The sequence below is a fragment of the Poecilia reticulata genome, linkage group LG18 (genome assembly GCF_000633615.1).
Source record: "Poecilia reticulata strain Guanapo linkage group LG18, Guppy_female_1.0+MT, whole genome shotgun sequence".
Taxonomy (NCBI): Eukaryota; Metazoa; Chordata; class Actinopteri; order Cyprinodontiformes; family Poeciliidae; genus Poecilia; species Poecilia reticulata.
Window position 1 is genome coordinate 2,378,762 of NC_024348.1, and position 14,061 is coordinate 2,392,822.

The 14,061-nt window shown below is 40.3% G+C and overlaps 1 protein-coding gene across 1 annotated transcript in view; it reads right to left on the minus strand.

The window, feature by feature from the left end:
- Positions 1 to 14,061, minus strand: part of nrxn2b (neurexin 2b) — a 435,854-nt gene that overhangs the window by 92,834 nt on the left and 328,959 nt on the right. The window contains exon 7 of the mRNA XM_017310305.1: positions 9,542 to 9,843. Coding sequence (XP_017165794.1) covers positions 9,542 to 9,843 — 302 coding nt within the window. The remainder of the gene's footprint in view (positions 1 to 9,541; positions 9,844 to 14,061) is intronic.

The following is a 14,061-nucleotide window of genomic DNA, read 5'->3' on the forward strand; positions in this document are numbered from 1 at the left end:
ACAATACATCTCAACATGTAAAGAACAACTACAGTTCATTCTCTGAACATCTTCTATTACCACCACCTACTGGCATGTTTTGTTTAGTTTTTTCCATCAAACTATTGTGCTTGCGAGAGTTTGACACCTTCATTCGGCTGTATAGTTGGTCCCTCAGCAGGAGCAGCAGTGAAGTGTTCGCCGCTCGGTCTTTAAGTCGTCAAAGTGTAAACTAGTCTTTGCAAAAATCGATGGATGTCGTGTAGGATCCTCAGCTTAAGTGCTGGTTATCAGCTCAGATGTGTCAGATCTGAGCCAATCACAGGGCCGGCCTGTTTGAGAGGAGTCTGTGAGAAACATCAATGGCTTGACTGATAACTCCGCCCAACCCACCACATTGACAACTTAGAAGTAAGTGGTAAGTGAAGTACTGGCATGAGTGAGAAGATTCAATGTCAAGAGAGTAATAGCGAAAACAGTTCAATGAAAAGTTTTTTTTTGTGGTGCATTTTCAGCAGCATGCTACAGGCGAGCTGTTCTGTCAGAGCAGCAGATCCTCTTTGGAGCCTTCCCCACTAGGGCTGATATGAGATCAACTTTTTCTCCTCTATGCTTTTCTGCTTTTATTCAAATGTGGTTGTATATTTATAAAAGAAACAACTGGATGTACCAGATGAGTCAGAACATGTCAGTCAACAACATTCGAAAACGTCTAGAACGGCATTTTCTTTCGAACTTTGTTCTTCTATCTTGTTGCCTCCGGAGTAACTTTATAATAATTATTATTAAAGATTAACATTGAATGTCACATACATGATTTATTGCATACATTGCGTTATTGTCTGGAACTGTGTAATATACAAGTTTGATGTATTATGGGGCAGTTCTTTAAGAAAACACTATGGTATGAATAAGTGAAAGCCTATATAAACGTACAAACATATTCCAGCCTTGAACAACTATTTTGATGCCTGAACACTGATTGTAATAAAATGTCAGTAGTAGTTTAACTTTATTTGAGGCAACTATAAAACTAAAGTGAATAAAATGATCTGTGGAGTTCCCCAAGGTTCTGCTCTCGGTCCTCTCCCCTTCCAAATATATACACACTAAGATAAAGCATCACGATTATTCTGATGCCACAAAGTTGTACATTAGTCTATCACCAGGAGTATACAGTCAGGTGTAAATTTTCACTTTTAAATAAACTTTTCTTCAGCTAAATAAAGATAAAACCAAAGTTTTAGTTTTTAGACCAAAATAGCATAGGTTAAAAATTACTGCCCATCTTCAATCTGCCGGTTTAAAACAAGTATAAATAGCATTATATTTGCCGTTTCCTACCCTTAATGTATTTTTATTTACTATTAAACCTTTTTAATGTTAATTGCTTAAAAGCACTTGAAGTCCCCTTTGGTTGAAATATGCTCTATAAATAAAGCTGCCTTGCCATACATAACTAGATGAAAACGGCGTGTATTGCATGCTACGTAAAATAACTCCAAACAGAAGGAACGTTCTAGTCAAAACCTGTCCACACGCTTCACAGTCATTCAATTTGATGATTATTTACCATCTCATTAAATAAGAACAGCTGTCCTGAAATTCAATCATACATAGAGTTCAGCTGTATTTTTTCATAAGGCAGCAAACATTACGGAAAGGTCTGGGGAAAACCAAGCTTATTATCCAATAAGGCTGGCTTAGATTATACCAAGTTATTGTCTGCTGGAGGACATGCTGACCACTTTTCCTCACTCTGTTATTTTCTCCTACTTTCATTATTTGCAACATTTGCTGCCATTAACTTTACTTACTCGCCGTTTCCGTTTTTTTTCCCCATTGGAAGAGAAACTACCCCGCACCCTGTGACTCTGTGTTAAGATGTGTCATTTTAAGGGAGGGAGTCTTTATCTGAACTATTGCTGCCAAAAACGTCCTGTTCTCCCTCTGGAGATGATGCACAAAGACAATGAGTGTCTTTCCCAGACAAAGTCACTGAAGGATCTTCTGCTCCATACGTCACAGTTTAGCTGTGTTACACAAAGTCACTTAACAGAGTTAAGAGTTAAGTTAATGATGAGCTCTAAGAGTTGTTGTTGTTATTAACCTTCCAGACCTCTCAGGTCTTCTGGTTCTGGTTCTGCTCTGCAGCCCCAGAACCAGAACCAAACATGGAGAAGCAGCATTCAGCTTCTATGCACCACAAATGTGGAGCAAACTTCCAGAAAACAGCAAAAACACTGAGGCCCAACGCCACCTGTTTAGAGCGGATTTTGATTCTCAGGAAATGGATTATTGATTCATATATTTGATGTATATTTGCTAGATGATTGCTTGTTTCATATTTGGCTGCTGTTTTTATGGTGTTAAAACACTCGGAATTGCCGTATTCATGAAAAAATAAGCTCGACTAGAGACGGCTCAGGGGCATTTTTCACCAAAACACATTTCCTTCTGGAACACATCTCCTTTTTGAATGCCGTGAACATTCCCTGATGGACAACGCATGTGCAGGCATCTTGAAATTTTACCCAAATTTGTGATGATAAGCAGCTCTCCATCTGATATTTAGCCTTTCTTTGGATTTTTCCATTATGTCACACGAGACAGCAACCTGGTTAAAGTGTTGCCTTAAAATATCTTGTTAATAAGCCCATCTAAAACCTAAATCTGAGTGGCAACCTCAGCGTGTGTATACGTATGTCCGTCTTTGAAGAACGTAACAAAACCTGTGAGGCAGTGTAAAGTTTCCGTATTTTAAAACTTATATGAAAACATCTGATTGGTTCAGTCAATCATGCGACTGAGGGGACAAAACGAGGTCTGAGTGGGAACTAGAAAGGACACGGCCGACTACAAAGCAGAAAAACGGGGTAATGGTCATTCAGAAAGGAAACGGAAGACGTCGAGATCAAGGGTCCATCCCTCTCCGCAGCAGCGAATAAGCTACTGACCCAGATCTGTGACACAATGGTTGTTGAGTCTTCAGGTTGTAAAGTCACATTGGGGATTTCAGAGAAAGCTCGCCTCTGTTGTGTGTAGCACAAAATCAAACGGCTGTCTCTTTCCCTGTTCTGCCCTGATCCTCCCACTGCTCTGATACTCTAAGTCTCATAGCAGCGCTGCGCTTCATTTCCAGCTCTCTGTTGTGCACACTGTTCTCTCCTCCTCCTCCTCCAAACAGGAGTTAAAAAAAAAACAAAAACAAACAAAAAAAAACCACAGAAGTGCACATTTCATTCTTCATGCTGGTGTAAGATTTGGGTTAGCTCTGACTGCAAAGCGGTGTCTTGTGGGGCTCCAAAGCCCACCGACAACAAAAAACGCTGTGCTAGGATCAAGCCAGTAATCATCAAGTTAGAGAGTTGGCACAAAAAAAGGAGAGGGAAGCATTTAGAGTGTGCTTCTTTTTTTTTTTTATCTTTCTGGCAGACTGAATAGAAGGAAATGAAACAGCAATATCGCACATTGTAATAATCCCAACAAATCTTAGAATGTGATTAAGCTAATGATGCTAACGTAATGCAATTATCAAAGCAGGCACATGATTGTGCAGCATCTTTCACTCGCCTGCTTCGCTTCTTTAAACCTGCAGCACAAAAAACAAACAAAGATTCATTCTGCTATTATTACTTTTTATCCAGTGAGAGTTTAGTTGCAAAATCACAAAGAAAATATGCCAAAGTCCTTTAAATGGTTAAATCTTAACCACTTCAGAGAAGAACTGTAATGTACAGATGTTGGAAATGTGCCATGAATTTTTATGCCTTTGATCAAAATATTTTGTTCATCTACTGCTGGCGTTCCCATATCAGACATATTTTTTTTTTCTTTCTGTATAACATATTTTCAGCTGAGCAAAGGAAAATTCCAGAGAGTCTTGAGATCTGTGCAACAGCCGAATTTCTGTAATAAATATGGAAAGTAACTCGTTTTTTTTTTTTTTAAATATAGCGTGGATATCTACTGACAGCAGAAGATAGCTAAATGACGTCATACGTTAAAGGGCGAAGCTCTTGACATAAATACATATGGCAGAATTAATAAGTATTCAGAATATGGATGTCAAAATGTGGAAAGAAATTGGGTTTCCCAAGAAAATACGGCCTGAAGGTATTTAGAAAGGATCTAATAACAAATTTTACAACCTAATAACTCAAGTCTGATTGTACCCTAAGAAGTTGTTATATTTGCTACTAGCAAAAATGACAACTTCAAAAGATTCAAAAGATTGAATCTGAATGTTACACATAAATTAGAATGGGTGTATCCAAACTGAGGGGTCGCATCCTTCGAATGATGTGGCCGGCTCTTCATCGACCGTGAAGACAGGAAGTGAGCAGCTGTGAAATTCCCAACGTTACCCCTGTGTACGTCCTGTCACTTATTTGTTATTTATTATTAATTAAATTAAGAAACTAGTTACTTTTTCAAATATTTACTATTTGAGCCATTTGTGCCATTGCACTGAAAGTAGAAAAGATGAGCTTGGTTCATGCTTGACGCACGTAAATTCCACATAGAAAGTAGACGTGCAGAAACAGGCCGACAGCTTTTGCAGCATTTATACTCAACGCGGTTCATCCCCACTTTAGGCCATATTCTGATAGACTCTATGCGTCAGTATAGGGCGCCTACGGCAAGTGTACAACACAACCCAGCATGTTCAGAAGTGAAAAACACAACTATAACACAACATGGTAGTATTATTGTCGTTATGGGCTCCAATAATTAAAACATGTAAACCTCTGCCAAGAGGGACTCTTGCTTGTCTGCCATTTTTTCCCTACACTGAACTGTTACCAATTACAAAATTTCAGAGGTTTAATGGGCCATGGGGACGACATGTGACTGAGTGTGGAGGGGAGGGAGGTTACACAGTTTTTTTCTGTTTTTGTCTCTTATTCCACATACTGTAATTATGCTGTACTTGCAGTGCGTAGAATTTGGCCTGCATGGATGCCGTTCAGAGGACCGTAGTTGCTGAAATAACGTAATTTGACCGTTTCAAAACTGCTAAAACTTTCCATCACATAATTACTTTGGTTTAAAGTAATTTTGTGCTCTCCACTTGTAATTAGCATAAAGTAGCTGTCCTCTACATCTATAGCCATTGTCTAGCTACCTAGTCAGCTTGCAAGACAATGGCTATAAATGTCTTTGTTTTCATGCCCAAAACAAAGAAATATGATGTTTAAAAATACAATATTTCTGATTGTAATTAAACAAGGAAGTTGGAAACCGAAAAAGCTGTCACGCATATTAAAGTAACAATGTTTGAAAACTACAGCTGACCTAGCTAGCAACCCAAAGTGCTAGCTTGAGTGACAGACCAGCTAACACCAGCTTGTTATTCTTGTGCTACTCTACAAAAAGCAGCACAGTTTGAAAATGACTCATGAATGTACTGTTTTTCCAAGCAAATCTACAAGGGTTTGCTTTTGTTGCTCTTCTGTTTTAAACAAAAGCAATGCTATCATTTCACACAGTTTGGTGATACAGCTGCGTTTCAGACTCACACCTGACATGGACATTAGCATCTGTGCCTCTGGCTCTCTCCTTTCTGCAGCTGTGTTTAGACAGCGTCCACATTCCCTCAGGAGAGCACGGCCCCCTGCGCAGACGTCTACAAGATGCCCGTGATGGCAAATCATGTCAGAGAGGCAAGAGAGAGAGGGGAGACAAAGAAGCCGGGGCTTGCTGTTTATGCTAACTGATGTGCACTGTGAATTGTACAGGATGGGTGGGACTCTGCATGTGTCGCGGACAGAGACTTGTGCTGATAAAAAAAAGGTCAAGAGGTGTGTGCTGGCCTGCCAGTCAGAGTACACCACAAGGACAAGACTAACCCTGAGAGAAATCACTGAAAAAAACACTCTTGCAGTGCTGCAAGTGTCCACCAGGGGGAGCTCTGAGCTTGTAATCCTGCTACAAAGTGAAACAGCCCCCCCCCCCCCCCCCCCGTTTCTTTCTTCTGTGCTGGCAGAGAGTCCCCATCGCCTCACCTAATTCTGTCTGCTTCATTTTATCCCGCACAAAGCTGACAAATGCATAGGTTATATAGAGAACCAGAGTGAATACACACACACACACGCACCAGAAAACAAAAGAGGGACGCTCCGAGGCTCTGCTTCGGTTTTTGTTTTGTTTTGTTTTTTGGGGGAAGGTTGCTGATACCAAGATAGCTATCGATGATGTTACAAGACGCTAGAGTCCACTAAAACCTCAGGTGACATCCAACCCTCTTCCTGCAAACTGCAGCTTCAGAAGGCATGCAGCAGGATTCAGCTGGCACAAGTTGGTCTGCTGTGCTAGTCTGGGATGAAAGGGGTGGATGATGTCACAGAATTGTTTGGGATGCTCATTTGCCTGGAGCCTTTTTCTTTGGAAGGAGTCAATATGGGAACACAAACCATAAAGCAGAGTATATATAAATGTACACATATAAAAAACGAAGCCCAAACAAAAATGCAGAAATTGGATCAAATGTAGATGTCTGAATTATCTGCACAGCTGTTTGTGAATAGCTGAAATCCACAAATACTAGAGAGGCCCTGTAAAATAGTCTATAACTACTTATTTCAATAGTAATTTGTACTAATTTGCATAGTGGAAACCATCTTGGCTCTACTCCACATGATAATATTTGAAGTCTTTTTGGTAACCCTTTATTTGAAGGGGGTGAATAAGACTGACATGACACTGTCATAAACATGACATAACATCTGTCATGAACATGAATAAGCCTTCATGAATATTTATGACTGTTGTCTTAAAGCGTCATATAACACTTATGACACTTTTAATACAAAGTTGACATTATTCAAAATGTCTTTGTTATGACAACTTGACATTAACCAAGGTCTGCCATGTATATATAAAAGAAAAAAAAAATACCTATGTAATTCTTTTGCCTAAATCACCTATTGCCAAAAAAGAGGTGGGGATTTTTATTTATTTATTTATCAACAAAAACACTTTCGGCAAAAAAATGACTTACGCCTTTATTTTACAAAGGTGACGATGTAATTTATCTTTATTGGTTCTAGCTGTGTTTTTCACTGAGTCCTAAAACAACCTGTGAGTTTTCATTTTTCTGCTCTTCATTTTAATCCTCACCTTTTCTCGCCGTTTTGTTTCCGACATCATTGTTTGCTCAATTGTTCCTGTAACGAGGCTGCTTCCGTAATGCCGGTGTGCAGTAAAGCTTCCGTAAGGTTTAATAACTCGCAAGCTCTCATTGATCCGCCTTGCAGTAAACATGAGGTCAGAGGTGGTCGGCGCCATTGATACCCAACTTCCTGTGTCCCTCTGTGCCGACGGTGCGGTGTAAATCTACAGAGCTCTATAAACTCCAGGACTGCTTGTTAAATCAATTACAATGATCCACTGGAGACTTCGGCTGCAGTGTGATTTAACAGAGTTCACCTGAACAACATGATACGGCTGGTTAACTCTGAGTCAAGCCATGGACTAAGCATCCTGATCTGATGTCTGCAGAGACATGAGTTGTCTCTGACTGTTTGGGGTTTTTTTTCCACTGCAATGATTCAAGAGCAGTCGAGCTTTGGCTATAGCGTCAAAACTTCCAAAAAACATATGTAATAAAGGTAAATGATTTGGTAAAGTCTCTGCTGTCTTGCGTTTTTTTCCTCGTTAGCATTGCCAACAAAAACACAACCAAGTTTAAGGTCCAGAGCCCGACTGTCAGGAGGTGAGAAAGGCACCCAGATAAAGAGTGTGTTGTTTCAAGTGTGTGTACTTGTGTGTCCCATTTGCCTAATGATCATTACGGTGCGGTTGGTGGTAGGTGGATTGTCTCATGCTATAAATCCTTAAAATCATGTTGGCTTCCCAAACTCATTAAGCCAGTCTCACTCTGCTGATCACACACAGCTCCACATTTGACCCCAGCTGTGTGTGTGTATAGGTGGGGGGGTGTGTGTGTGCGTGTGTGGGTGTGTGTGCGTGCGTGCATGAGTGCTTGCTTCTTGGATGCTGGTTTAGAGTTTGTGTGAGTGTGTGAGCTTCTCAGTATACCATAATTTGCTTTATTTCGTGGCATGAAAGTGTATAGACAGGAAATATAAATATTTATATATGACACTGTCATATATAAATATTTCCTGTCTATATTTTGGTGCGATAGGTCGAAAATGAGAAAGAAACATGAAAGAATTTGCCTTTTAATTTAATAGATACTCTTAGTTTCTATTTTTATTTTTATTTTTATTACCTTGGCGGTGCTGGAGGATTTCTCGAGTTGCTGGAAGTAACTTCCTGATTATGTTTCTTCACCTCCCAGAGACCCAAAACGAGCTGATACACCTGCTTTGTGGGAACGCATTCACATTAGAGCTCGTTTTTCTTTTGTTTTGTTTTGCATTCCAGGCTGCTCAGAACTCCCAATTATTAGTACCGACAAGCCATTCATTCCAATTACACTTAAGAGGAAAAATGTGCAGAAGTAAGCATGGCACGCGGAAGTGAAATTGATCGTACCTCGCCGCTGGTATCTGCAGCTGCCAATTGATGACTGGCTGCGTATGGACGGCGTCCGGCCGGCACTCACAGAAAGCACTTTAGGTTTTGTTGTGCATTTGCAAACAATCTGCCACGGATAAATACACAACGTTTCACACAGATTGCAGAGCATTTCGCCAGCCCGGGCAAAGACACCGGTGGGTGACCACGTTTGAGGTGAAACACTGGCTTCGCTGATAAACTAGGCTGAATTTCAAGTGTGCATGTCTGAGCATTTGTGCATAAATAAAGGGCAGATCATTTTGTTTACCGTTTCTTTTTATAATGCTAAAATGAATAAACTCATCTTTGACTTTGTATCAATTAGGCCTGTCGCCGTAAGAAAATTTACTGGACTCAAAGTTATTGTGATGAACGATAATATTGTTGTTTTGAGACCAATTGTCTCAATATAATGGTAACAGCATAATAATAAATATTCAAGAACACATTCTCAAAGAACAATAAACTTTAAATTCTGATGAACATTTAACACCGAAACTGGAAGACATTTTAAATAAAAAAAATAAGTAAACAAAACAACAAATAGAATAAATTATGAAGTCTCCGTAAACAAAATTATCCTTAAAAAAAGGGCTAGTTAAGACCAAAACACTTTTGTCAGCCAGTTTTTGGCAGAAAGAGAAAAACTATAAATCAGAAAGAAAATTATTGAGCTTGTTTTAATTTATCACGCAATAAATTGGTTTATTGCTTATTGTGAGCATCCATTCAACTGCAGCTCAAGTAATGTACTTTTAACTATTTCCCTGTTGAATGACGGTGAGGTGGATCTTTGGTCATTGCGTCAAAACAGAAATTCAAAGAAGAGATAAGGTGACGGGGAAAAAAGTTCGACTTTCACCTGGAAAAAAAGAGAAACTTTAGACATTACACTAAGGGAAAACAAACGTGTGACACAAGCACATGTAAAGCGCGATCTTCTGGTTTTCTCCAAACGTAACCCTACGGAAACGAGGAGGAGGAAGTGGCAGACAGAGGAACCACCTTGACAGCACCACCGTGAGCCGCTTACCTGCCGCAGGTTGCGTGTGACGCGCACGTCATGCCAGGCGTTGTCGTTGAACTTGCCATTGACTGGCTCGACCAGGGCCTCGAAGGCCCCAGAGCCCAGGTTGATGACCAGCCAGACGGCGCCGCTCTTCAGGGACAGGTTCACATAGTCGGCCGACTTCCCGGTGTGCAGCATGAGGCCGTTGCGTTGCAGCGTTCGGAAGGAGAGTGTTATTTCGTCGGTGCTGCTCTGGATGGGGGTCAGGGACAGGTCGTAGCAGAAGAACTCGTTGCCCTTGAAGGTGGCAACGGACTCTTCTTTACCTTCAGAGAGAACACACACACAGAAAGAGAGTGGAAAAACTCATAAATCAAAAAGGGAGAAGACAAACAAACCTCTTTCTACCCAGAGTCCCACTTCGTGTGAAAGTATTCACACTCCTTAAAATTATTGCATGTTTTGTGACGGACCATTTAAGCATAAACTACCTAGCCAAAAAAAAAAAAAAGTTACCACCCGCACAAGCTTGACAGATGGCACCAAGTAATTTAACCCCAACTGATGCAATGAGTACCTTCCCATTTCTTAACAACCATGTCAGAAGACACAGTCATGGAAATGATGGAGGAAAGTCTGTTTAAGAAGAGAACAATTTAGGAGATTAGAGGAACTACTGAAATCTGGTTAAGAACTGTCTGATGCGTTATAAAAACCTGGAAGGAAAGAGCGGAACTATCATCTTCAATGATGAAGAAATGTGACCTGGAGAAAGTCCTGACTGATTGTGATCGGGGAAAAACTGAAATGTTTAGTGAAGTCCAGTAGAACTTCAAGGCTTTATTGGTGAAAGTAAGAGGAATGTGAAGGGAATTGAAGGGGCTGTGACTGAACAGCTGTGTAGCCATAAGAAAACCACTAATCAATGAAGCCAACATGAGAAGGAGATTGGACTGTTGAGCAAAGTGGTCTAATGAGTTCCGATTGACCTTCTTCCACAGTGATGAGCACATCATGGTTAGAACAGAGGCAGCTGAACTGATGTACCCATCATGCTTAGTGTCTACTGGACATGGCAGTAGACAGGTACTGACCTCCATGTCCAGCAACATAACGACAACTTAAACATACCGAATGACCAAATTATTCCATCAGTAGATGGTTTCGTCCCTAATGAGACGGGCACATTCCAAGATGACAATTTCTAGGATTATTCATCGGAGAACCTGAGACATCATTTTCAGACATTGACTGACCTCCAAAGAGTCTGGACCTTCGCCCCACTGAGACTCTCCTGAATGTCTGGAGAAGGTCAGACATCAATACAAGTTATTGGTGAAAAGCTTACAAAACGACAGACTGAAACCAATCTTGTAATGCTGCAGAAACTTAAGGTGTGTGTGCTGCAACCAAAGCCAGAGACAGTTCAACGTTTTCCTAGCCAGGCGTTGTGTACAGTGTGGTGTGCGCTTTTCAGAATTTCACATGTGCATAAATATACATTTTATGTACCCTTTCCATTTACATTCTGATGCGCTTAAATCAAATCCAAAGCCACCAACAGCATTTCAGTAGTTGACTAAAATAAAGGGTAAGCAATTTAATCTCATAAATACAGAAAACTGAAACATAGAGACTGGGAACACTAAGTTCCCAGTGCTGAAGTGAAGTGGCGCTCCGTTAGTTCCAACATTTGAAAACTGAGGGAATATAGCACAACTGAAAAGCTGCAAATGGCCCTGCGCCAAAAACTGACAGGCCAGGCAAGAAGAACCTTTTTAACCCAAGTATTAGTCATGCACTCCACAGAATTGGCCCCTAGTAAGAAGGAAATACACAGTTTGCTGAAAGTCACCAAAAGAAAATGGCAAACATGATCTTTTGACCTACATGTAAAACTGTATGTGGGGAGAATTACTAACGCATCACGACCCCATGAACACACCGTCATGCGGCGTTGGATATTCTCTTCAGCAGGGATGCTGAAGCTACAAACACATGCTCACCACGTTGTTTTTGTCTTTGAAAGAAAGAACAGGAAACCACGTATCGTTTTTCCTCCATTTTACAATAATCCACAACTTTGTGCTAGTCCATCACGGCGGATAAAAACAGGTGCTGACATCTCCGCTGAAGCCTGCCAGCCTGTATACGGCACATGGCCCCCTTCCACCGCATTAGGCTTCATTCACACACTAACAGTCAAAACAGGCAGCCTGCACAGTGGACACATGTCAGGCATCAGTCTAACAGCAGCCAGGGAGAACTTTGTGTATGCATCTGTCAAAAGCAAAACACACACCTGCAGCTATCGCCGCGCAGGTAGCGAGGCCTTCGAGAGCGTTCGCAGTGGTGAAAACTCAATCTCGCTCGACAAAAATACAAACGGTGAAGCTCAACTGCTGCGAGGAGAAAGCTCTGCTCGTCTAATTCTACAACACTTTCTTTGATTGCTTCCATTTATTTGCCGTTATTGTTCTTTCACCTGTTAGATACTCAACCTGTGGGCTGGATGACACGGCTGAAACATGTGTCAGGATATAAGCGTTTACAATCAGACAATATTTATAATCATGGACAAGTTTTAAATATCTGAAATTCTGCCAAACCGGTGGCGCGAGCTTTCCTCTTTTATTTGCAGTTTTCACTTTGCGCCGTTTGTTTTCTATTTATTTTTAAGCAGCTATGACGAAAACCTGAAACTGCTGCTGCACAAGTTACTCAACAAGTTGTTGCTAGGTAACCAAATAGTGAGTGAGTTAATGTCCCCATGAGAGGTTGAGCGGCTCAAATCTTCTTCTCCGCCTACATCCCCCAGAATGCTGTGCAGTTCTGGATGGGAGTTCAGTGAATATTCTATGAGATGTGTTATATATTGATATTGAGCATGTATGTATCACAATATATAATGTTATTGATCTATTATGTATAACTCAACATGCTGAGGAATTTTTGGAATTCTTTTTATATTTCCTAAATATTTCTTAAATTGGGGTATTATTTATTTTCACTGTCAACTTAAATCTGACGATGAATGACATTGTAGTCTTTCTATCTGCGAATTTGACAGATGAAAGTATTTGATCAACATTCTTTTTTTTCTAATTTAAATTGGCAGGGATTTTTTTTCTTTATCTTTGTTTATTTTACGCTTGTGGTTCAATCGGCAACACTTTATTTGAAGGGGTGTGCATAAGACTGACATGACACTGTCATAAACATGACATAACACCTGTCATGAACATAAAGAAGTCTTTATGACTGTTTATGACTGTTGTCATGGAGTGTCGTTCGGTAAATAATGATACTTTTAATGTAAAGTTGCTCTAAAAGTTGCATTAAAAGTCCATTAAAAGTGCCAACTTTGCATGATTTTGTAAATTCCATCCATCCATCCATTTTCTTGCACCCTTTTTCCCTCAGATTTTGTAAATTATGATAATTTAATGCAAAGTTGGCATTTTTAATGGACTTTCAATTAAACTTTTAGAGCTACTTTGCATTAAAAGTGTCATTATTTACCGAATGACACTTCATGACAACTGTCATAAACATTCATAAAGACTTCTTTATGTTCATGACAGGTGTTATGTCATGTTTATGACAGTGTCATGTCAGTCTTATTCACACCCCTTCAAATAAAGTGTTACCGTTCAATCTTTACATTTTTCTGTAAAGCACTTTGAATACAAAATGTACTATGCAAATAAATCTACCCAAGATATAAAGCTCAAAAATGTTTTTTACTACATGGTATGTTACGACGTTCAAATTTCTATGAACCAACTTTTATCATAGTTTGAAAATAAAGTCAAAAAGTCAAAATTCTGCCAGGTAATGCTGGCTAGGAAGTATAATTTAGAATCATCTCTGGGCACCGAAAACAAAATATAGAACAGAAAAGCTCTTTGGGGAAAGGACGGACGCAGAATGTTGCCAGCACCAGCAAAAAGCCTCAACTCCCTCTGCAGTCAACAATTGCATGAGCAATAACTTAAAGATGCATTGGAGTTGCTGTGTCTCTGTGAAGTTCCACACTTTTTGACTCCCTGGAGGAGGACACACCGTCGACGCAGCCTCAGATAATAAAGTTTGGGGCTGAAATAGGAAGGAAACGGTGCGAACCAAAAAAAAACCACCCTGGATGGCTCGGATTGGTGCACCGCCAAATCTAGTTTATTCTCAGGCTCTATTACAACAAAATGACTTTAAGAGTCCTGGGTGCATTGCCTTGGGGGAAACAGGCTGGGCCAATTTAAGGAGGTGGTCGGTTTTCACACTGCAAGCCAAATCTCATGAGCGACTATGTTTACCACTCAAGCAATCACAGGTCAAAGGGCAAGTGGGGCAGAGAAGGAAAAACAGCCGTCCTGTAAACCTCGGAGTGAGAACGCAACGTTAATTTTTCATACATGGAGGTTTAAAACAGAGATAGAAAACGTTGCGCAATTTGGTCTAGAATATAAGTGCCTCTCAGAAGGCATAAGTGTTAAGTGACATGCTAACTGCTGTACTTTGGAAACATTTAAGTCTGTGACACAGCT